Source organism: Heterodontus francisci, chromosome 11, assembly GCF_036365525.1.
Source record: "Heterodontus francisci isolate sHetFra1 chromosome 11, sHetFra1.hap1, whole genome shotgun sequence".
In the NCBI taxonomy this organism is placed as follows: Eukaryota; Metazoa; Chordata; class Chondrichthyes; order Heterodontiformes; family Heterodontidae; genus Heterodontus; species Heterodontus francisci.
Genome location: NC_090381.1, coordinates 81,049,016 through 81,074,872, shown reverse-complemented (window position 1 = coordinate 81,074,872; position 25,857 = coordinate 81,049,016). Strand labels below are relative to the sequence as shown.

Genomic DNA, 25,857 nt, shown 5'->3' with positions numbered 1-25,857 from the left:
GGGGAGGGGAATGGCCTGCCCGCCCGAGGCCAATCAATACCCTTAAGTGGCCACTTGATGGCCACTTAAGGGCCCTCGCCCACCTCCACAGGTATTTTATGCCCAGCGTGCATGATGGGGACGTGAAAGGCCGCCCAGAAATAGCTGCTGGCCATTCCGTGAGCCAGGGGGTGCCCAGCAGTTGACCACAGGGTGCCCGATTGAGGGCCGCCCCCGCCTCCAACCCAACCCCGGGACCCAAGACGCCCCCCACTTCCCCCAAACGACCACCCTAGCCTCACCAGGGCACGACCAATCTCCTTGGTGAGGCATGCCCAACTAACCTTCCCTCCTGGCTCCATGTCGTTGGCTGGGCTGCAGTACCAGCAATGGCCACTGCTCCCGATGGCACTGCTGGGACTAAGAGCTGCCGGCCCGCTGATTGGCCGGCGGCTCACTGAGGCTGGACCCCCTCCCTCAAGCGAGTGGGTGTCCCGTCTCAGGACAATTAAAGCCCCGGGACCTGTAAAATGCGGGATGGATCCCCGGGCTAGGGGACTTTTATGTCGGTGGCAAATTCCAGTCCACCTAAGGTAAAATTCAGCCTGATGTGTTTATCAACTTAAACAAAAAGGTTTTTTGTGACTTTACAGGGAAGACATCACTCTTGCAAAATTTTGTTTTACTACAGTTGATGGTAAAAATAGTACAAAATATAATGATTTGAGCATTACACAAATTAATAGCTGATTGTTTAACTTTTTTGATCCCATGACAGCAATAATCACGTCTGTGAGTATTAGAAGATTTTACAAAATAACTGACAGAAGTCCAATGAAAATCAGATGACAAAATTAGGCAACACAACTTATACATAGAACACAAGTAAATATACCTTACAGATTACATATGGGAAAAGAATGTAATAGTGAAAAGATAGTTGTTTGGAAAGGTGAAGAGCCATGCGGTTAGGACGGACACTGAAGTTACACCAGTTGCACTTAGTTGTTTTACCTTTCTGCTGAGGTCTGCGATTGGATAGACCCTGCAATGTAAATCGCTTTTTAGCAAGAGATGAACGATCAAGGTTATGACTGGAAGGAACATCAGCTAGGAAAGAGGAAGAGGAAGAGGTAAGAAGGAAAACTGAAATATCCTCAAGTGCACATAGTTTTTCTTTGCACCACAACATTTTTTTTTCAGTTGAGCATTTTTCAGTCTTTTCCAGACTAAATATTGCAGCAGCGGCATAAAAACAGGAAAAATGTCCTTTGTTCAGTTTGGAAAGTTTTAGGCAGCATAACTTACATCATATATTTCTGGGCATTTTATCTCACTAATTCAAATAAAAAACAGGGACTAAAACGTAAATTGTAATGGAGCCATGGATGAACGAGGAGTTTGAATCTGTATGCTAGGATTGTTAATGTGGGTTCAAGGCTAAAGCCACGTGAAAAATTTCACTTGCTAGTGTGATTACTAATCCTTGAATGCACATATGTAAATCCATATATTATGACTTTTTCAGCTTGCTATTCAATTCAAATTGTCATAAATCTTCATAGTATTGTAGTGACATAATGCATATTTGCTTTGTACTTTTACATTTTCCCTCTTAATAATGTTACATTGAAAACATTGTGCTGAATTTTTTCAGCATTGATGAAATTTCCCCCCCCCGCCCCCACCCTCCCCAGGGCTGAAAGCAGGATCCGACCCTCTGCTGGTGGACAACTGGACCCTGTGGCAGCATTTTACTGCCAGCAGCCAATTAACAGGCCATTGCTGGCACCGCTGTCCAATTGAGGATGACGGCCCGCCTCCCAGAGATGCTGACCCAATATGAGGGCCGGCAGTTCGGCAACGTCACCCTTAGAGATGGCCACTGCTAAGGCTGCACAATGAAGGAGAGGGTGACAGAGTAAGCTTCTTTTTTTCAGCAAGCCGAGGCCAGACAGGCAGACAGGCCCCAGCAACCGGGGACGATGAGAGGGGGGAAGCTTGAAGTGGGGCGCCATAGTTGCGAGGACAGCCATTGCCACCCGGGCATCCGTCCTCATGTTATGGAGTGGCCATAAAGGAGGCCCGCTCATCTCCCCCCTCACTTGCCCGAGAACCCACTGGGAGGCTGCCAGAGTTAATCTGCCGGTCTCCCCAAGTGGCAGTGGCCCTTTCTGGCACTGGTAAATGCTGATGGGGGTGGGAGGTGGCCCTTAATTGGGCACTTAATTGCCTCAATTAGCTGCCCAATGGGCAGCTGCACTGCTGAGGTTCCTGCCGCTGGTAATATGATATGGTGGCGGAAAGACATCAGGCTCCCCTCCCAGCGCCTTAAGCTGCCATATTACCAGCATTCCCACCTCCTCGACTGTCTCCAAAGGGCTGGTAAAATCCAGCCTATTATTACAGAAAACCTTTTCCTGTTCAACATATAGGTGGGAATTTTAAGTAACACCACCTGTCAGAATGGGACAGGATAGCCTTTAAAATGGATGCTTCTGCCTTATCACCCCTTCTTCTTCTTTTCTTTTTTTTCTTCTTTTGGGCCTCCTTATCTCGAGAGACAATGGATACGCGCCTGGAGGTGGTCAGTGGTTTGTGAAGCAGCGCCTGGAGTGGCTATAAAGGCCAATTCTGGAGTGACAGGCTCTTCCACAGGTGCTGCAGAGAAATTTGTTTGTTGGGGCTGTTGCACAGTTGGCTCTCCCCTTGCGCCTCTGTCTTTTTTCCTGCCAACTACTAAGTCTCTTCGACTCGCCACAATTTAGCCCTGTCTTTATGGCTGCCCGCCAGCTCTGGCGAATGCTGGCAACTGACTCCCACGACTTGTGATCAATGTCACACGATTTCATGTCGCGTTTGCAGACATCTTTATAACGGAGACATGGACGGCCGGTGGGTCTGATACCAGTGGCGAGCTCGCTGTACAATGTGTCTTTGGGGATCCTGCCATCTTCCATGCGGCTCACATGGCCAAGCCATCTCAAGCGCCGCTGACTCAGTAGTGTGTATAAGCTGGGGATGTTGGCCGCTTCAAGGACTTCTGTGTTGGAGATATCACCCCATTAACAATGGAATCTTGCTAGCCACATTTTAACTGCTGAGGTGCTCACCAGCTGTTAGCAGAAGCCTCATAAATTTATCATCTCAATTGGACCACAATTGCATCTTAATTCAGGCCTGAGTGAGAAGTCATCTAGATGTTCCGGCCAGGTTAAGACAGGTCAGAAGTTGTCAGGAGCATGAAGAGACCCTCCAAGGTAAGTAGAAGTATCTTATTTGTGGAGTTTGGATTGTTTGGATTTGCTGGTAGGAAAATTGCAGCTTCCCTTTCCATGGACTCTGCTTTTCCCCTTCTGAGAGATTCTCCCGAAATTCCCTTATTCATGGCGTACCTTCTTCTGAGCCTTCCTCTGGTGCCAGATGGCTGCCTGCCGGGTGGCAGAGCTTTCACTGCAGACTTCTACCCATTGCAGATGGACAACTGAACAGCAGCATGCAGATGAGGCTTAGTACTTAAAATGCCCCCGCTTCAAATCCGGGCCTTTTGCACTCGCCGCACCCCACCAACCTAAAACTCGCTGGGAGTTAAAAACGACTTCATAGTTTCCTTAGTAGTAATTTTATACCAAAATGATATATTATAATATGTTTGTAGTTGAATATAACTCATACTTTTGGTGATGTCATGACACATCAGTATGAATGCATTCTTCTCAGCCCACACAATTCAAAAATAGCAGTGTTAACAAAATAAACCTGTGCTAAAAAAGTATAATATTCATTTATAAAGGTATTAGGGAGCAAGTTCAAATCTTTGATCTAATATTAGGCTCAGCAGCTTACAAACATACGAATTAGGAGCAGGAGTAGGCCATTCGGCCTCTTGAGCCTGCTCTGCCATTCAATAAGATTAGGGCTGAGCTGATTGTAACATTCCCGCCTACCCCAATAACCTTTCACCACTTCCTTGCTTATCAAGAATCTATCTACCTCTGCCTTAAAACTATTTAAAGACACTGCTTCCACTGCCTTTTGAGGAAGAGAGTTCCAAAGACTCATGAACCTCTGAGAGAAAAAAATTTCTCCTTATCTCTGCCTTAAATGGATGACCCCTTATTTTTAAATAGTGACCCCTAGTTCTAGATTTTCCCACAAAGGGAAACATCCTTTCCACATCCACCCCGTCAAAACCCCTAGGGATCTAATTGTTTCAATCAAGTTGCCTCTTACTCTTCCAAACTCCAGCAGATACCAGCCTAGCCTGTCCAAACATTCCTTGTAAGACAGCCCACCCATTCCAGATATTAGTCCAGTAAACCTTCTCTGAACTGCTTCCAACACATTTATATCCTTCCTTAAATAAAAAGACCAATACTGTACACAATACTCCAGATGTGGTGTCACCTATGCCCTGTATAACTGAAGGAAATCTTCCCTACTTTGTATTCAATTCCCCTCGCAATAAACAATAACATTCTATTAGCTTTCCTAATTACTTGCTGTACCTGCATACTAACCTATTGCAATTCATGCACTAGGACACCCAGATCCCTCTGCATCTCAGAGCTCTGCAATCTCTCACCATTTAGATATTAAGCTTCTTTTTTATTCTTGCTGCCAAAATGGATAATTTCACATTTTCCCACTTTATGATCTATTTGCCAGATCTTTACCCATTCACTTAACCCTTTGTAGCCACCTTATGTCGTCTTCACAACTTACTTTCCCACCTATCTTTGTGTCATCAACAAATTTAGCAACCATTCTTTGGTCCCCTCATCCAAGTCAATTATATAAATTGTAAAAAGTTGAGGCCCCAGCACAGATCCCTGCAGTACACCACTTTATGTCTACTCTCTGTTTCCTGTTAGCTAGCCAATCTTCTATTCATGCCAATATGTTACCTCCATACCATGAGCTTTTATTTTCCACAATAACCTTTGATGTGGCATCTTATCAAATGCCTTCTGGATATGTAAATACAATACTACCACCGGTTCCTCCTTATCCATAGCACATGTTACTTTTTCAAAGAACTCCAATAAACTGGTTAAACATGATTTTCCTTTCACAAAACCATGTTGACTCTGCCTGATTACCTTGAATTTTTCTCAGTGCCCTGCTAGAACGCCTTTAATAATAGCTTCTAACATTTTCCCTAAGACCGTTGTTAAGCTAACTGACCTGTAGTTTCCTGCTTTCTGTCTCCCTCCCTTTTCGAATAAAGGAGTTACATTCGCTATTTTCCAATCTAATGGAACCTCCCTGTATCTAGGGAATTTTGGAAAATTAAAACCAACACAACAACTATCTCACTAGCCACTTCTTTAGGACCCTAGGATGAAGTCCAACAGCATCCGGGGACCTGTCAGCCCGCAGCTCCAACAATTTGCTCAGCACCACTTCCCTGGTGATTGTAATTTTGTTGAGTTCCTTCCTCCCTTCCATTTCCTGAATTACAGCTATTTCTGGAATGTTACTTATATCCTCTGAAGTGAAGACAGATGCAAAATACCTGTTCAATTCATCTGCCATCTCCTTATGTTCCCTTATTGGGCTAATTTTTCCAGCTGCGTCGAGTTTCAAAGATGGTGCTGCGCACACACAAGATGTGTGCTGTGGTTCCGCTGCAATATTTAGCGCGGCAGCTCTTTTACACGGAGGGGGCAGAACGCCTGCCCCCGATGACATTGAGGGGCGGGCGCTCCGTCCCCGGCAATGGCGTCTGGCACCACCGTGCAGGCACCAGTGCCGGCTCCATTTTTCAAGGGCTTCAGGCCCTTTCGTATCATTTCAATATTTAAAGTGAAAGGGGAGAGGAAATGAAACATAAAAATGTATTCACAGTTTCAATCCCCTCTCCCACCGCACAAATGACTTTATTAATTGTCCTCTCCCCCCGAAAAGATTTTCTTCCGATCCCAAACTTTCCCCCCGAACTTTATTAACTTTGACCCTCAACCCCCTCTCAACATCCCCGCAACCAAAAAGCAAGAGTTGTCTCCGCTTCACCTCTCCCTCCTGCCCTGAAACTTCACTCCACCCCCTCCCCACCAGTGTTCCACCTTGGATCTCCATTTTGAGATCCGAGGGCATAGGAGTTCCGGCAACCGGCTGTAATATCAAAGCGGGACAGCCATCGCAACGAGGTAAGTATTTATTCATTCATTACAATTTATTTAAATATTTAAATTAATTTTCTGGCGCCGAGCAACTGGGGTGGGGGTGTGGCCGCCACAAGGCCTCACCGCCACCGGTAATATGGAGAGGGGTCTTCCTGGCATCAAGGCCCATGGCAGGCCTCTCCCGGAGGTATTTTCCGGGCCCCTACCCGCCGCGACCCCCTACGTCGGGCGGCTGGTAAAATCCAGCCTATTAATTCTCCAGTCTCACTTTCTGTAGGGCCAACTTTGTTAACTTTTTTCTTTTTTAAATATCTATAGAAACTCTTACTATCTGTTTTCAGATTTCTAGCTAGCTTGAGCTTTGTTCTTGCAGTTTATAATGCAGGGTGAATTTTCCAGTGTTGCTGCTAAGCGATGAGATCACTGAGCAGTAAGCTTAGAGATTGCTGATATGGTGCTGGACTGAGCTTACAGGATTTTGAGAGGTCAGCCTCATGGAGAGCTCCTGGCCTAGATTTGGCCAGCTAGCAGAACTGAGGTCAATGGTGGGGGAGAGGAGCAGGAAATATAGTATAGCTGCAAACCTTAAAGGTTGCAGCTGCTCTTTCAGGTGGCTACTTCATTGTTGTGCGAATGAATCATAGTTAGATAAGGAGGCAAAAGGCATCAGGTGCTAATGAAAGAAGCGCAGTAAAGGAGGATTCCCTGGCAAAACAGATGTCAAGACTGTTTGGCAGAGATGGCTACCAGAGTGAATGTAGCGATAAACATCCAGAGGATGTAGGAACAGATGAGAAAAAAATGTATAGCCTCTGGATGTCTGCCAAGTTAAGGTTAGCCAGCATTACATTATATGAAGTAGGTGGACAACCTATGTAGAACACTATTAGTTTCTTCTCACCCTGTTATCTCTGAAGTATTTTTTATGCTATCTCCTCAAAAAACAGCAGCAAAGGAGCATTATAACAATGCAAATGCCAGTAACAGTGTGGTCAGTGAGAGGTCCACTGGGGTCTCAAAGAAGTTTTTTCATTGCCATGACCCAACTGGGAGGGGCTCTGTAGCATGCACCAGCTCTTGAGTCCTGCAGAAGTTACAGACTGCTTTGCCTGCACAACTTGGTCACATGAAAAGGCCTAGAATTGGACATTCCTGGGGAGGTGGTCCCTATTTGTTTTGGAGGGTAAAGTACAACTAAGCCACTCAGAGGATTCCTCATTGACTACTGCAAAGGGCACCAGAGTACAAGTGGTCAATGACATTTTCTCATCTATTTAGCAGCAACATGGCCGGCAGAGTCTGAAACTGATATGCAGGGTGTTGCCCATTCTGAGCCAAATGCCACCACTAGACTAACCCTTCAATACAGTCCCAATCCAAAGACATGACAACACTTCACTTTCTTTGTCCTACATGATATACCAATACCATCACCTGATTGAATAGGTCAGCACAAATTAAGTGCACTCTTACCTGAATGATTTTAATCTCCATGAATACCAAAACATGACATAAATGCAGTTACACCAAACTCCAAAATAAATGCAAGCCATTCTATTCTCTCCTCACACTGTAATTGAGGATACATTGAAGTGGCGCAGTGGTTAGCACTGCAGCCTCACAGCTCCAGCGACCCGGGTTCAATTCTGGGTACTGCCTGTGTGGAGTTTGCAAGTTCTCCCTGTGTCTGAGTGGGTTTTCTCCGGGTGCTCCGGTTTCCTCCCACAAGCCAAAAGACTTGCAGGTTGACAGGTAAATTGGCCATTATAAATTGTCACTAGTATAGGTAGGTGGTAGGGAACTATAGGGACAGGTGGGGATGTTTGGTAGGAATATAGGATTAGTATAAATGGGTGGTTGATGTTCGGCACAGACTCGGTGGGCCGAAGGGCCTGTTTCAGTGCTGTATCTCTAATCTAATCTAATTGAGGATACCATCCATCGTGTTGTGTGGCACTAACACCGTGCTGAATGGGATAGATTTCGAACGGATCTAGCAATGCAAAACTGGGCATCCATGAGGCGCTGTGGGACATCAGCAGCAGCAGAATTGTACTCAACCACAATCTGTAACCTCATGGCCCGGCATATCCCCCACTCTACTATTACCATCAAGCCAGGAGACCAAACCTGGTTAAATGAAGAGTGCAGGAGGGCATGCCAGGAGCAGCACCAGGCATAGCTCAAAATGAGGTGTCAACCTGGTGAAGCTACAACCTAGGACTACTTGCATACCAAACTGCGTAAGCAGCATGCGATAGACAGAGCTAAGCGATCCCATAACCAACGGATCAGATCTAAGCTCTGCAGTCCTGCCACATCCAGCCGTGAATGGTGGTGGATAATTAAACAACTAACTGGAGGAGGTGGCTCCACAAATATCCCCATCCTCAATGATGGGGGAGCCCAGCACATCAGTGTGAAAGATAAGGCTGAAGCATTTGCAACAATCTTCAGCCAGAAGTGCCGAGTTGATGATCCATCTCGGCCTCCTCCTGAAGTCCCCAGCATCACAGATGCCAAACGTCAGCCAATTCGATTCACTCCACGTGATATCAAGAAACGACTGAAGGCACTGGATACTGCAAAAGCTATGGGTCCTGACAACATTCTGGCAATAGTACTGAAGACCTGTGCTCCAGAACTTGCCGCGCCCCTAGCCAAGCTGTTCCAGTACAGCTACAACACTGGCAACTACCCTGCAATGTGAAAAATTGCCCAGGTATGACCTGTACACAAAAAGCAGGACAAATCCAACCCGGCCAACTACCGCCCCATTAGCCTCCTCTCAATCATCAGTAAAGTGATGGAAGGTGTCATCAACAGTGCCATCAAGTGGCACTTGCTTAGCAACAACCTGCTCAGTGATGCTCAGCTTGGGTTCCGCCAGGGCCACTCAGCTCCTGACCTCATTACAGCCTTGGTTCAAACATGGACAAAAGAGCTGAACTCAAGAGGTGAGGGGAGAGTGACTGCCCTTGATATCAAGGCAGTATTTGACCGGGTATGGCATCAAGGAGCCCTAGCAAAACTGAGATCCATGGGAATCAGGGGGAAAACCCTCCGCTGGCTGGAGTCATACCTAGCGCAAAGGAAGATGGTTGTGGTTGTTGGAGGTCAATCATCTGAGCTCCAGGACATTGCTACAGGAGTACCTCAGGGTAGTGTCCTAGGCCCAACCATCTTCAGCTGCTTCATCAATGACCTTCCTTCAATCATAAGGTCAGAAGTGGGGATGTTCGCTGATGATTGCACAATGTTCAGCACCATTCGCGACTCCTCAGATACTGAAGCAGTCCGTGTAGAAATGCAGCAAGACCTGGACAATATCCAGGCTTGGGCTGATAAGTGGCAAGTAACATTCGCGCAACACAAGTGCCAGGCAATGACCATCTCCAACAAGAGAGAATCTAACCGTCTCCCCTTGACATTCAATGGCATTACCATCGCTGAATCCCCCACTATCAACATCCTAGGGGCTACCATTGACCAGAAACTGAACTGGAGTAGCCATATAAATACCGTGGCTACAAGAGCAGGTCAGAGGCTAGGAATCCTGAGGCGAGTAACTCACCTCCTGACTCCCCAAAGCCTGTCCACAATCTACAAGGCACAAGTCAGGAGTGTGATGGAATACTCTCCACTTGCCTGGATGGGTGCAGCTCCAACAACACTCAAGAAGCTCGACACCATCCAGGACAAAGCAGCCCGCTTGATTGGCACCCCATCTACAAACATTCACTCCCTCCACCACCGACGCACAGTGGCAGCAGTGTGTACCATCTACAAGATGCACTGCAGCAATGCACCAAGGATCCTGTGCAGCACCTTCCAAATCCGCGACCTCTACCAACTAGAAGGACAAGGGCAGCAAATACATGGGAACACCACCATCTGCAAGTTCCCCTCCAGGTCACACACCATCCTGACTTGGAACTATATCGCCGTTCCTTCACTGTCACTGGGTCAAAATCCTGGAACTCCCTTCCTAACAGCACTGTGGGTGTACCTACCCCACATGGACTGCAGCGGTTCAAGAAGGCAGCTCACCACCACCTTCTGAAGGGCAATTAGGGATGGGCAATAAATGCTGGCCTGGCCAGCTACACCCACATCCCGTGAATGAATTAAAAAAATAAATTGCCCCTGGTGGCTAAATATGCCTTTCTTTTTCTGATTCCTGTGCTTCTCCGAGATGCAAACTGAGGGTCGGTGTTGCAACAGCTGGTTGGCTGCTTCTGTGCTACAAAAAGTCATGGCACTGTGATGGCTCTCCTCATATTTCAGTTTTCACCTGCAATAGACATCTAGATGCATCTCTGGAGCTTGTTCCTGGGCAGTCAGGTATCGCTTTATGTGCCACTGTTATAGTGCTCTGAGGGGGCAGTCCAGGAGTCTGGTCCATGCCACTCTCCTGACAGATGTCACTATTAAGTGGGTCATCTACAGTCTCTGCTATTCCACTCAGTCTTTGATCTCTATCCCCACTGATTAGCAGGCTTGCTGGTCTGATGCCAGCTACTGGTTCTGGAAATCCCTGAGACACCAATATGCATCCTGGCTACCAGAATAAGGAAGCTGAAACGCAGGGTACTGTCTATTCTGTCCTCTACTGCCACCAGAGCTGCATTACCTTGGAGGTGGAAACACCTATTGGTCCCTGGTTGCTTCTTGGATGTGGGTCTGCTGCAGATTTCATATAAGTAAACCACATGCTGCATTGATATCTGCAACAAAGAGAAAATGTCTCTGATGCTGCAAATGAGGGCAGTAGACAGAAAAGTCACACTTGTCAGTTGCTGCACATGCCAAGAATCTGACCTCGTAGCCTGCATGTAGGTGTAATGTTCCTTCAATGTCCTCCTTTTCAATGAGTACCTTGAGTTCTTGGTCCCATGACTCTGAAACCACCCTCAACCTCTACCTTCTCCTCCTCTTCATCACCTTCCATATCGTCTAACCCCACTCCCTCCCTCCACACTCCCCTGTTCTTCTAGTCTTGTAGTGGACATTAAGGAAGCAAAGGTACAAGTTAACAATGGGTGAGTATTGCTGCCTTAAAGATCCTGGGAATAAGGTGAAAGCTTGTGATTGTGTGGTGCTTTACAAGAATACTGCAATGAGTGTGTAGATGTGCATTCATTCATCTGGCACCAATGCTATGCTCTCAAACTTGCCATCCCCTACAGCATGCACCATGGCCTGCTTCTCATCGGAGGTGAACTCCTTAATGTCAGGAATGTTTGCTCTGGTGCTTTGTCTCTCAAGGGCATTGTGGGCGAATTTACTCCTTCAACAATACTGAGTGAATTAGGTAAAGACTAGCAATTGAGGACTGTCTTCCAGGTCATTTCTGTTTGGGGAGATGATAACACTGTGAGTTCCCAAGTAAGCACCTCTTTAACCAAAGTGCAGTGCAAAGGGTTTTTTTGTGGAGCTATTAATTTTAGCAAGTGGAGACTGTGCTGGTGTTCAGGGTACCCAAGGAAGAAGGAGAATGGTCAGTATGCCACTTTGCCTGCCCTTGTCAGATTACTGAACATCTTGCACCACTGACCTGGAGTTCTGGGGATGAGAGGGTTAGCACTCTGTCAGTGCCACTTCCCTCCACATGGGATGAGACACATTTTTCTGACGCTTCCTCCCATGGAGGCCCAGCAGTCTGTTTCTCCTTTGCCTAATCTTATCCTGGTGGGTATGGTTTTTGTTCCTCTCCATACCCTTGTCCCTCCTTTGGCTGATAGTGACAGATCCTACAGTGGGAAATATTTTTTAAAAGTAGAATAAAAAGGCACATGAGCTGACTAATAGTGAGCTGAGTGATCCAAATACTTTGCTACTTACCTGTTGCTCGCCACTACCAGTCGCATCTTCCCCTCCCTTCCCCTGTCAGCATTCCGAAGGGATCATTCCCTCCGCGACACCCTGGTCCACTCCTCCATTACCCCCACCACCTCGTCCCCGTCCCAGGGCACCTTCCCTTGCAATCGCAGGAGGTGTAATACCTGCCCATTTACCTCCTCTCTCCTCACTATCCCAGGCCCCAAACACTCCTTTCAGGTGAAGCAGTGATTTACTTGTACTTCTTTCAATGTAGTATACTGTATTCGCTGCTCACAGTGTGGTCTCCTCTACATTGGGGAGACCAAGCGCAGACTGGGTGACCGCTTTGCGGAACATCTCCGCTCAGTCCGCAAGCAGGACCCTGAGCTTCCAGTTGCTTGCCATTTCAACACTCCCCCCTGCTCTCATGCTCACATCTCTGTCCTGGGATTGCTGCAGTGTTCCAGTGAACATCAACGCAAGCTTGAGGAACAGCATCTCATCTACCGATTAGGCACACTACAGCCTGCCGGACTGAACATTGAGTTCAATAATTTCACAGCATGACAGCCCCCCACTTTACTTTCATTTTTAGTTATTTTTTCTTCCTTTTTTTTTGCATTCCTTTTTACATTTTTTACAATCTTTTTTTGCATTTATTTCATTTCATCTTAGTTTGTTCAGTTTGCTTACCCACTGTTTTTTTCAGGTTGTTTTTCTTCAGGTTTGCACTTGCTGATGTTCAATATTCAGTATATTCACACCTAATCTGTACTAATGCTTTGTCTTTCAACACACCATTAACATATTGTTTGCCTTTGCTCCGTGACCTTTTGGTCAGCTATGTGGCCTGGTCCAATCTGCACCTTCTCCTTTGTTATCTCTTGCCCAACCCCCACCTCACTTGTTTATAATCTGTGACTTTTCTAATATTTGTCAGTTCCGAAGAAGGGTCACTGACCCGAAACGTTAACTCTGCTTCTCTTTCCACAGATGCTGCCAGACCTGCTGAGTGAATCCAGCATTTCTTGTTTCTGTTGCTCTCCTAGCTTGCCACTGCAATCTTTTGACAGATTTGTCTTTTTAAAGGCTGCATTCTAATTTCCAAGTCACCTAAGCAGATTAATCTAATTTTAAATGTTGAGAATATGTTTCCACTGGTGGGGGAATCTCGAACTAGTGGACATAGTTACAGAATAAGGGGCACACATTTAAAACTGAGATGCAAAGGAATTTCTTCTCTCAGAGGGTGGTGTATCTCTGGAATTCTCTACCCCAGAGAGTTGTGGAGACTAGGTCACTAAATGTATTTAAGGAGGAGGTAGATAGATTTTTGAAATCTCGGGGAGTCAAGGGTTTTGCGGAGCAGGCCCGAAAGAGGAGTTGAGGCCTGGGACAGATCAGCCATGATCTTATTGAATGGCGGAGCAGGCTTGAGGGGCTGAATGGCCTACTCCTGCTCCTATTTCTTATGTTCTTATGTTCTTAAACAGGATTTGTGCTAACAGATCTTCCAATGGATTTGCCAATGAACTGATCCATGACATTCTGGAGGATTTTGTTTGGCAGAGCATCAGCAGGTGCAACTCATGACTCATTGGCACAAACCTGGCGCAACTCACCATGTGGAATTATGGGGCCAATAAGTCTGCTTTTGAATTCTGACCTCTTGTCTCTTGTCAGCCCTGAACCTGTGTAGCCCACTGCTGATGTTATACAGCTGAATTTAACGCATATTATAATCCCATACGAATCACAGATAATTGCACATGTACTAATATGCATCACCTTGTAACAGATTTAAATACTAAAATGAAACTCTCATCTGTTTTCAGCAAAAGCTCCTTAGGCAATTACATTTGTGAAATTTAATCTAACACATCATTTATTCTCATTATAATTTATCAAATTTTGAGATAAGCCACATAACCTTATGTTACTGATTGTTTTTCCATTTGGATTGAGATAAATTCATCACAGGTTTTTTGCAGTTAGGTTCATCACTAGATAATATTGCCAAAAATGTTAGTAACTGCCTAAAAAAGTACAACTTGGTACCTCAGAAATTCCATAAGGATTTTGGAACATCAAATCGAAAAAAAAAGCAAAGAATGCTGATGTATGCTAAATGACTCAATAGTAGTAAATCCAGTGCTGTCTGCAAACAAAGCTTACCTAAGACTGCCTGTACTAAATATATTGTCATCAGCATTTTTCCTATGAAGGTGCACTGGAGCATATTTAATGAACACAGCAGGATATAAATAAAAGGAAGTTAATCTGATTGTAGCAAGATCAGCATTTGCATAAAGACACATATTCAAATTTAAAAGAGGTTTTCTCTGGAACCACAGTATACAGTTGAAGTCTATAATGTTTGTGGGTTTAGAATCATAGAATGGTTACAGCACAGGAAGAGGCCATTTGGCCTGTCGTGCCCATGCTAGCTCTCTGCAAGAGCAACTCAGGTAGTCCCACTTCCCCGCCTTTTCCCTGTAGCCCTGGAAACTCTTTCTCTTTAGATAATTATCCAATATTTTTTGAAAGCTACAATTGAATCTGCCTCCACCATGCTTTCAGGCAGTGCATTTCAGAACCTAACCACTTGCTGCGTAAAAAGGTTTTTTTTCTCATGTCGCCGTTGGTTCTATTCCTAATCACCTTCAATTGGTGTCCACTGGTTCCTGACCCTTCGGCCAAAGAGAACAGTTTTCTTTTATCAGCTCTGTCCAGAACCCTCAGGATTTTAAACACGTCTGCCAAATCTCCTCTCAACTTTCTCTTCTCTAAAGAAAAAAGCTCCAGTTTCTCCAATCTAGCCTCGTAACTGAAGTCCCTCATCTCTGGAATTATTCTCTTAAATCTTTTCTGCAACCTCTCAAATGCCTTTATAGCCTTCCTAAAGTGTAGTGCCCAAAATTGGACAGAATACTCCAGCTGAGGTCAAACCAGTGCTTTATAAAGGTTTACCATAACATACCTCAATTTATAAAACCCAGGATTTGGTATTATTTATTAACCACTTTCTCAACTTGTCCTGCCACCCTCAACGATTTGGGCACATGTACCCCCAGGTCCCTCTGTTCCTGCACCCTGTCTAGAATTGTATCCTTTGTTTTATATTGCCTCTCTTCTATCTTCCTCCCAAAATGTATCACCTCACACACACCTCTTTATACACATTTATTTTATAAACATATTAACTGTTTCCAACAACACAGATTACTCCTGTTCCTATGTTCCTATTGCAGCTATTAATACATACTAGGCTGCATTTGAAAAAAATTATAATACGTGTTTGATGAAAGGCTATGAACCTTGTTTACTGCATATTGTAATAATTTTTAATACAATGCATGAAAACCTGCACTATAGATCTGTCAATAATGCTTTTCATAATCTACTGAGATAAGTAAGTGGCATAGCCTTGCCAGATATACTTAGTCTTTTCTATTGGTTTAACAGTCTTATATATCTCTTGTCATGCATAGTGATGGTTATTCAACAAATTAAAATAAAAGCAAAATACTGCAGATGCTGGAAATCTGAAATAAAAACAGAACCTGCTGGAAATACTCAGCAGGTCTGGCAGCGTCTGTGGAGAGAGAAACAGAGTTAATGTTTCAGGTCTGATGAAAGGTCACAGACCTGAAACGTTAACTCTGTTCTCTCTCCACAGTTGGTGCCAAACCTACTGAGTATTTCCAGAACTCTTGGTAGTAATTCAATTTTGTTCTAGCATTGAAACCATGATCATATGCCCATACAGCTTGGCAAGATATTGCTGCTCAGAGGAAACAACAGTGACTAAACCTGACCAAACAGCAAGTAACTAGGCAGGCAAGAAGTACCATGGCCACTATTCAACAAAAGAACTACTATCTTCAGTAGATAATGCACAAGGAGCTTCTCAGGAACTATGACAAACAACAACCTAAATCATATTTGCATTTCAAGAGGAGTGAGGAGAACAACATTTTGTTGGTGTCGGCGGCTTTTGAAGAGGTGGACTTTCTCAAAGTTCAGGCCTTCTTAGCTGCTGTGGAATAAAAATGTAGGTTGGTTTATCTGGAATTTGTGCTATCTGAGAGGCTATTGGGTAAACTTAAGTTGTCCAATCAGTACTTCATGACAGGGTTAAGGTGAGATGGGAGGACGACATGTGAGATTAGCAGGAGGACCTGTTGAATGTAAAGCCATGACCTGATTTCAATTTTTTGCATGTGTTTCCTGGCCGCAGTCAGCCAGGTTGAGAGGCTGGCTTGCTCTCGGCCGAGAAGGCAGGCAGGGATCTCAGCAGAGGTAAGTTAGCCATGGTGGGGTGGGGTCAGGAGCGAGTTGGAGATTGGAAAGAGAATTGCAGATTGGACATCAGAGAGAAGTGACCCAGACATTGGGGGTCTAATCACAGGGCCTGGATTCCATTCATGGGTGGTGGGGTGAGCCAATTGTGGGTGTCCAAACATGATGAGGGAAGCAGGTGAAATTGTGGGCCAGGTGGGCAGTATTCCTGCTTCTCTTTTCCCACAATCAATACTGGAGAGGCACTTACCTGATGAATCCGGCCCTCTCTCCTCCCTTGAGTTGCCAACTGTCCTGAGGGCCAGGAAACTTGGTCTCCTGACATTAAAGGTTTTTTTTGATAAATCTGAGACACACAGCCTCAGTAAAATAATTTAGTGATGGACCCAGCTCCTGAGAATGGGTTAGTTGCCTACCCTCAAAGCATCATAAAATGGGAAGTTGGAGGCAGGTTGGAGTTAGGTTTCAGAATTTTGAATTTTAACCACTCCCACCCCTCTGCCTCCCTTCGACAGTCTTGGGAGTTAAAATTTCCATCACTATTTCTGCTAACAAATCAAGTACTGCAACCACACTCTTTGCATACTAAGATAAATGTTGTTCTAAGCATATAAGAAACTTTGTTCTAAACACCCTTATGAAAAAGAAAGGCCTCCGCAAAAGGGAATATTTCTCTCCTCTCCTGAAGATACTGGCTCCTGTTAGATATGGTTCCATGCATGGTAGCATTTCTCTAGTGCCTCATCTAAGTAATCATTCTTCATGTGTAAGCCTAAATAGTATACAGAGGGGATTTGTAAAAAATAATATAGATAATATTGTTACAACATTCCAGGTAAGCTATAAATCAGCAGAAACTTATGGTTAGTCATATCAAATCACAATATTAATTTTGTATTATACAGATTTATTGGTTAAGGGTAAATAGATGATGTTGCCTGTAGCATCAAACCATTAGGTAGAATTAAGTCAATAATTTAGTCTAACAAATGTTTTGATAAAATTCATAATGGTTTTCACAGGATCACAGAAGTAAATATAGAACAAAAATTTCAGTGAATAATATTTCCTAATTCGTTAAAATCTAGATATAAGAAATGAAAACAACGTAGCAGGTTGCTAGCCAGAGTAAAATTCAGCTGTGGCAACATTGTTTCATATTCTGGATCCCAGTTTTGAACCTTAGAAGGAATGAAAGTTATATCACAGATAGAGTGCTGCCAGTTTTTTATCATCTGATCCCAGGCCACAGTCTCTGTGTCGGTGGATGATGCCTCATACATAAATTATGGCACAAGCATGTCATGCGAGTTTGAAATTGCAATCTATTTGTTATTTTTATACCCAGAAGAGGTGCAAGTTAAGCATCCTATTATCTAGTGAATTTTTCGAAATAGATTTTTGTGTACTGTCTACTTTTTAATAAACCTGATTCATAGTTCACAGTCTGGGTCACCCTGCTGTCAGGCAAACCCCCACCTGCCAAGACTGAGGCACACATTATTTCGCCACATGAACAAAGATTTAAGATTGCAAGCCCTGACTGGAAGGACATTTGCATAGTACCAGACAATGTTGAAAAAATGGGGACCCAATAACTGCTTCCCCATTATACAGAAGTGGTCAAAACAGTTTTAGTCACATGGCTGGAGTTTTTGAATTTGAACTTCCAACAAAGGATTTGAACTCAGAACGCCGTGTGCTCATGGACTGAGAACACCTCCTCTCCTGTCTGCATGCCTCCATCTCTTTCCCACGGAACTGAATCTTGTGAAGACATGCAAACTAAAAGAGAGAACAGTCTCCTACATGAACAAGGTTTAAGACAAATACAGGGCCCCAACGAAATGCCAGACCATATCTTCAATCAAGGACTACAGCGAGTTCAAGAAACAGCAACAAGTTATTGCCTCAAACTGTTCTACTTATCTTTTCTTCTGCTCTTTTCTGTCCCTATTTGCATGTGTGTATTGCGTGTGCATGCTAGCGTGGGCGAATCGTATATCTGTAGTTGTGATCCGTATTAGAGTTTACATTTTAATATCATTTCATCTTTCTTCTTTAAACCTGAGCAAGCCTGTGTGAATTAGTTTCTTTGAATTATAATTGGAAAACTGTGAACAAGGATTCACAAAGGGGAGCTCAAAACACAATGTGTTTAAAATTAAACCCTGTTAAAATAAGACCAGGTGAAGATAGTAACAGACCCCTAGAAACCTTTCGCACCTGGTCATAACACTGTCTGACAGACTAGGGTCAATTATCTTCACCATCTGGGCTGTAATCTGTCAGGGCAGACTGCCTGCTAACACTTTATAGAACTCACCTCATTTTGGTTCCATTGCAATTAATGGAAATAAAGGGCATGCGATCTGTCCTGTCAGATTACCGGCCAGGTGATGTAAACAGAAGTCTTCCCAAATGTTTTTACTTACACTCTCCAAAGATTAGGAGAACTCATGAGTCTTTAATTGTGGAAAGCCATTACAGTAACAAAGATGTTCTGATCAATCCCTGGCAATGCTACATTATCAGATATTTTGTGTGTAAAGTCATGCTCAGGTTCATAGAGAGGGACAGCTTGCTTACAGGAGTTATCATACTGCTGAGACAAATACTTGAGTAAAAATTCAACATTGGGTACTTTAAAACTCTGATCCCTGAATTAACAATTTGATTAAATAGGCATCAGAACCATTTTGACCACTGCTGTAGGTTTAAAAAGGAAACAATCCACAATGATTAAAGGGGAAAGAGAGTGTAGGGAAAGATTTCCAGTTAAAAATACTGCCCAATGCCTACAGACGATGTACTTACAAATGATGGTGGAAGTGAGAATGTAGGTGCACTAAAGGAAGATAAGGAATAATCATTGGAGATACTTGTAGAAATGGAATTGGTTATGAAAAAATTAGCAGAACTCAAAGTGGCTAAGTCACTGGCCTCTGATAGCATATATCTGAGGCTGTTGAAGGAAATCAGAGAGGAGTTAGCAAAGGCTCTGGCCACATTTTTCAATGTTCCTTAGACTTGCAAGTTGTGTCAACAGACTGGAGGATCGTCATTGTAGCACTTCTGTTTCAGAAGGGAAAGAAATATAAACCAGGTAACTAAAGACCATTTAGTCAAACATCAGTTCTAAGCAAACTGTTCAATCCATACTTTGAGATTAAATTAGTGAACATGTATGGAATAACCAAGAATTGCCAGCATAAAGTTGTTAAAAGCAAGTTAAGTTCAATGCTTTTAAAGGACTGGGGAATTCCTCAGAGCTGCTCATGATCTCCCAGGGTTACTTTGTCGGAAGTGCAGTGGAAATCTCATTTATTCAAAAGTAATACCAGTGGGATGGCATCAGCTCCAAGGAATATCCTGGTGACATGCTAGGCCCCCACCTACCAAGAATGAGGCACATTAATTTTGTCATGAACATTGATATTAAACTGTTACTGGAGTGAAGAAAGGACTTGTTAAATAGATCAGCCATGGCTGGAAAAGACATTTGCACATTAACAGACAGCACTTGGAAGGACAAAGGACCATTCCCTGACACATTCAACCCACAATGGACCTTGATCACTGGGTATTGTGTGTAAGAGCAGCATTCCAGAGACTGCTAAGGTGATACAATCCAAGACATGGTCAGACCAGTTAGTCACATGACTAACCTGCTTGGCAACCTGGGTTTTTCTGAATTGTACAAACAGCTTAAACTCAGAAAGTCTGTTTGCTCCTGGACTGAGAAGATCTCTCCTGTCTGCTCCCATCTCTTTCTCACAAGCCTCTGAATCCACTGAAGACACATGAACCCCAAGAGAGAAAAGTCTCCTACAGTGAACAAGGTTGAAGAAGAATACTGGGCCCCAATGAAAAGCAAGATCTACCTATAATCAAGGACTCCACAGTGAGCTCGAAGAACGGTAACAAAAATTCTCAGATATTGCCTCAAACTTTTCCACTTTATTTTTCTTCTGCTCTTATCTGTCTCTATTTGCATGTGTGTATTGCGTATGCATGCTAGCGTGAACCGTCGCATATCCGTAGGCGTTAACCGGATTAGAGTTTAAGTTTAATAAATTTCAACTTTTCTTCTTTAAACCTAAGAAAGCCTGTTTGTGCTGGTTTCTTTGCCTTATAATTGAAAAGTGATGATGAAGGATTCACCAAGGGGGAGTTAAAAACACGGTGTATTTAAAATTAAACCCTGTTACGGTAAGACCAGGTGAAGGCTGAGAGGGACCCCTAGATACCTTTCTCACCTGGTTGTAACACTGGACATGAAGTTTTATTGAAGAAGTAATTGATCGTATAGATAAAAAGAATGCATTAGATGTAGTGTATATTGATATTCAGAATGTGTTTGATAGGGTATCTCATTGAAGGCATGTTACAGATATTCATGTGTATGGTATAAATGCAGCGGTAATGGACAACGCCTTCTTGAGCTTTGTGCCCTGCATTAACTCTGCATCACCAACACCTTCTTCTGGGGCAGACATCGCCACAAGGTATCATGCGTCACCCAAGATCTGGTCAATAGCACCAATGAGACCTGTCATCACGAGGAGGCGCGATCTGCCCAGTGCTCTTCACACCTGCACCTACCATCACGCAGAGTGTGACACCGACCACTCTCTTATCAGCAGCAGAGTGAGGGTGCACCCCCAAAAGTTGCACAGCTCCAAAAATGACAGCCTGCCACGCTTCAACATCCCTTGCATAAGCGATGATGCCAAATACCAGCACTTCGCACTGTCGCTAGAATGCTTACTGCCCACCAAAGCCTTAAAGCACCAATGCTGGCATTGATAAAGTGTGGAAGTCACTAAGCTCAATCATCTATGAAGCAGCAGATGCATCATTTGATCAAGGCGGAACCCGCAACAAAGGCTGGTTTGTCACCTACTCAGCTGAGATGATATCTGTCATTGATGCAAAAAACAAAGCCTACATGATGCACAACATAAAACCAACAGCTAAGACACTGTATGACCTGAAAGTAGCCAAGAGAGCTGTGCAAAGCAGAGGAATATACTGTACAAACAAATACTGCATCAGCTTATATCAAGAAATCAAAACTGCATGTGACAAAGGAAATCTACGAGCTATATATGAAGGAATCAAGAGGGCGCTTGGCCCTACCATCACCAAAGTCAGCAGATGGTGAAGTACTTATCGAAAGGAGCAAACAGATGCCCAGCTGGGCTGAACACTACTGTGAGCGATAATCCTATGAGTTGGTCAGCACAGAAGGGCTTTACAAGATTTTGGAAAAAATTGGCTGTCCACCAAAGCCCCTCAGTCTCACCCACTCTTCCATGACAACATGCACTGCACTGTACAGTTTGATGGCTCCACTTCTGACAGTTTCGGAATGAAGAAAGGAGTGAAACAGGGTTGTGTGCTAGCCCCCACTATGTTTGGCATCTTCTTCTCCATGCTCCTGACCTTCACCTTCCCTACAGATATGGTCAGATTGCAAGCTCTACAATCAATCAAGGCTAAAATCAAAGACAAAAACACATCACATCCTGATCAGAGAACTCCTCTACGCTGATCATTCTACGCTAGTAGCTCACACAGAAACTCAACTACAAAGACTCATGGACTGTCTCTCCCATGCCTGTAACTTGTTCTCCTTGACTATATGTGTCAAGAAAATCATGGACAAGGTGTTGCAAATTCTGCTACCTTGGGTCCACGGTGACAGACAATCTGTCCCTTGATGCAGAGCTTGATACATGCATAGGGAAAGTAGATACCACCTTTGGCCTACTTGCGAAACAGGTGTGGAATAACACCAAGCTGACCCTTAGGACCAAGCTGATGGTTTATAAGGCCTGTGTTCTCAGCACCTTGCTGTATGGCTGTGAAACATGGGTGATTTACAGCTACCAGGAAAAGAAGCTCAATAATTTCCATTCTCACTGTCTGCGGCACATTATGGGTATATTCTGGCAGGACAAAATCACAAATGTGGCAGTCCTCTCAAAGGCAGAGCTCCCATCTGCGTTGGCACTAATCAAACAGAGGCTGCTTCGGTTGATTGGACATGTCCGCAGGATGGAAGACAGTTGCATACCCAAGGACCTTCTGTATGGTGAGGTAGCCAGGCTAGGTGACCAGTGAGGAGCCCAAAGCTCTGCTTCAAGAATGCTTGCAAGCATGACATGAAGGCCCTAAATGTCATCTATTGCACTTGGGAGTCACTAGCTGGCAAAAGAGGGAAATGGTGCCACATCCTGTGGACTGGTGTGCACAACCACGATGACCAGTTGCTACAACAGCTTGGCAAAGGGCGCCAACATAAAAAACAACAACCCACAGTGTCGCTTGGCAGCTTCACGTGCAGCTCTTGTGGCAGAACCTGCCTCTCAAGGATTGGCCTTCACAGCCATCAATAAAGGTGCACCAGGAGAAGATCCCCCCCACAACTAAATGAATTGTTTGCTGCGTGTCCATCATCTTTCGTAGATGGAAGGATGCCAACCCAAGGTATCAAAGCAAATGTAACAGCAGGCATTAAAATTTGACCGATGAGCCAGGAACCAAGGGTTAGGATTAATGTGTTTTGCTTGGATTGAGAAGGGTTGAAAATAGTGTACCCCAAAACTGAGTCCGGACAAATAAAATTAATTGTTCACAACTTGACCAGTGGAAATGGCAAAACTGAAGTGAGCTAAGCAGTCCCAGTTCCTAGTATTCATCAGAGTACAAAATATGTAAATATTATTACCTCTCTTTTGCCTGTTATTGGAGCTGCAGTTCTCATTTTGCCTTCCTGCTGTTTCACAATTTGCTGAATCACACTTGTTGTCTTGCTGCTGTAAAGACGATTTCCTAATATACCTGTGCAAGAGAAGTTGTAATTTACTGGAAGCTGTCTGTATATGAAGTGAATAATATCTTTTTAAAAATTGCATGTTGCTCAATTGATACTCAGTCATCCAAATGCTTGTCATTTCATCCTAGTATTTAGGAATCTGAAGGATGCTAATCCTGCTGAACTGATGCAGCTGCTCACTAGCAGAGTGCTGCTCATCTATGGGCTTCCACCTGACTTTTGCTATTCTAGTTTATCATTTTATGTAATTCTGTGAAGATTAACTAATTTCATTGGTGTCAATCATTTCTTGGGTTTCAAAGGCATCCAAGTTAATAATGTTGGATTTCATAACATTAATGAAGGCACAGAATGCAAAACCTTCACATGACTTTTCACTGTGTAGCATACTTTATGAAACACTTATGGTTATTAAAATATAATGGAGTTGTCCCATTATAGCGATTATCCTAAAATCTTTATATGTTGCAAAATTCTCAAATGGAAAGGTTGAACAGAGAACACATACTGTTCTACCTAAGTGGGCAACAGAAAAACAAGATAAATTTGTAGTCATGTAATTGATATAATGGACCTTTGTCATTTGACTTCTCAGGGATGGATAGTAACAGGAACCACAAACATTCTCCTCCTCCGAAATACATTAAATACAGTGTTCCTCATAAGGCCACTTAAATCTTAACCCCCTATCACATGCTCTCCTTGGCATACTTGTTGCATCATGTTCCTATTGGTCTCCAATTATGATATGTTGGGCTATAGGATGTTGACAGAGCTGGGTCAAAGTGCAATTTTCCCTTCTATTCTGGATTTCCAGCAAGAGATGACAATGTGATGGATAGGGAGATCCATTGCATTTCAAGTCACAAGGAAGTTTTTGTATTTTTAATGTCTATCTTACAAAATGTGGCTAGTAACTGAATATTGTCTGAAGATGAGACGTTATCTCCAAAAGGACTGTGTGGTGGTCATTCCTACCTATACTGTCAAGGATAGATGCATCTGCAGCAGGAAGGTTGGTGAGGATGAGGTCAGGTAGATTTTTCCCTCATTTTGGTTCTCTCTTCAACTGCCTTAGGCTCTGTCTGGCATCTATATCCTTCAGGATATGGTGCAAATGATGAAAATACATCAAATAATGTATTACTGCCATTTGCATAGCATTTTAATACATTATTTATGGACAGATATATTTGTATGCCCTTTCCCCTGTCATCTATGGTGAGAATATAGCAGAACAGGCAAGAAGCGCCCAGATTGCCTCACGATACATTTGTTACTATGTTCTGCTAGAGTTACATTAGCTCCCTGGTGTACCTCCAGCTAAATGCTGGCACAGAGGAATAGCCATTGCTGGCACTGCACCCAGTGAGAGGAAGAACATGGATACCGGCCTCCAAAAAGCTAAGTGGGGTTGGTCCTTGCCGGGGGCAATTGGCTATGCCTAGCAAAGTATGGCGGTGGTCAGAATGTAGGGCAGGATGGGGTTGTTTCAGTGGTGGGGCAGCCTGTACTGCTGGGGGGGCTCTCCATTGGGCACTGGGTGTCTGATCAGGATACCCACCACCCCCCACCAGCACGCAAGGCAGCCACCAAATAGTAGTACATGGCTCAGGTGCCTAATTGCCCACCTGCCGCTAGTAAAATACTAGCAGTGGAAGGAAGAAACCCTTAAGTGGCCACCTCCCACATCACTGGTAAAATAGCAGCAGGGGCGGGTTGACAATGGGCACGGCACCCCTGCCATCTCACTGAATTTTACGCACCTCTCCAACACCCCCCCCCACCACCGTCTCCTAGCCTGTTCCTGGGGTGGGGGGGGGGGCAGCAAAAATTCCAGTCACTACTTATTACTCTTCCTGATTTGCCCTGAGGCCATTAAGATTCGACCACATAGTTTGGGATTGGAGTCACACATTCGGTTAGAACAGGGAAGGGCAGTAGATCTCTCCCTGATATTAATTTGTGAACCTGTTTTTTTTAAGACAATTCGACATTTTTCTGGTCATCTTTTTTGGTGCCAACCTATCAATTATCAGATTACTGAATTCAATTTCATAACTTGGCATGGTGGAGAGCGAACTCATGACATCAGAGTTGTGCATAAAGTCAGCACAGGAAAGTTCATTATAGTGTTATAAAAGTGCTTCTGTTTTTGTCAAAATATTTTTTGAGGAATTCATAGTCAAACTTGAAGAAATGTTGGACCAGTTTTTTTTCCCAAGAGAGTCATCAAGAGGACACTGAAAGAGCTGGTTTGGCAACAAAGTTTACTAGTTGTCACATGACTCAAGTTAAAAATAGATTAGAAACCCTAGTATTTGGGGAAGATGTGGGTAGAGAATTGACTGTCGTGCACCCCGTGATAGGGCAAGCCCTATCAGCGTGCACCTGAGAGAGCAGCAAACTTGCAAGCTTTTGATAGTGTCAGTGTTTACCTTCTGGAATGAGAGAAAGTTAGCGCCTGCTGCTGAAGAAGTGTCACGGAGGAAGAGACCACATTCTTGCTGAATGTTTAAAGAAAAGCCTGCTAAATTAATTCTCAACGCTGCCTGAAAAGAACTGTCTACATGTACTCAGAGGCCAGACTGTATGCCAGTTTTGGAAGACAACATATCTCATCTGCTCTTTTCTTCAAAAATGAGCAAGTATTCAGCCCAAGTGGTTTTTGGTCTGTAACAGAGCTCTGAACAAAAATCCCCTTTATTTTTCCGGTTAACTGGTGTATGTGTGTGTGTGAGTGGCTAAAGTAAAAAGGGGACTTGAAAATTTCCATCTGTG

General features: G+C 44.0%; 1 protein-coding gene across 1 annotated transcript in view; it reads right to left on the bottom strand.

The window, feature by feature from the left end:
- The window catches only part of mcf2l2 (MCF.2 cell line derived transforming sequence-like 2), a 401,635-nt gene that overhangs the window by 74,305 nt on the left and 301,473 nt on the right, over window positions 1–25,857 (bottom strand). The window contains exons 26-27 of the mRNA XM_068042330.1: window positions 22,969–23,081; window positions 994–1,089 (exon numbers count right to left, since the gene is read on the bottom strand). Of these exons, the coding sequence (XP_067898431.1) occupies window positions 994–1,089; window positions 22,969–23,081 (209 nt within the window). The remainder of the gene's footprint in view (window positions 1–993; window positions 1,090–22,968; window positions 23,082–25,857) is intronic.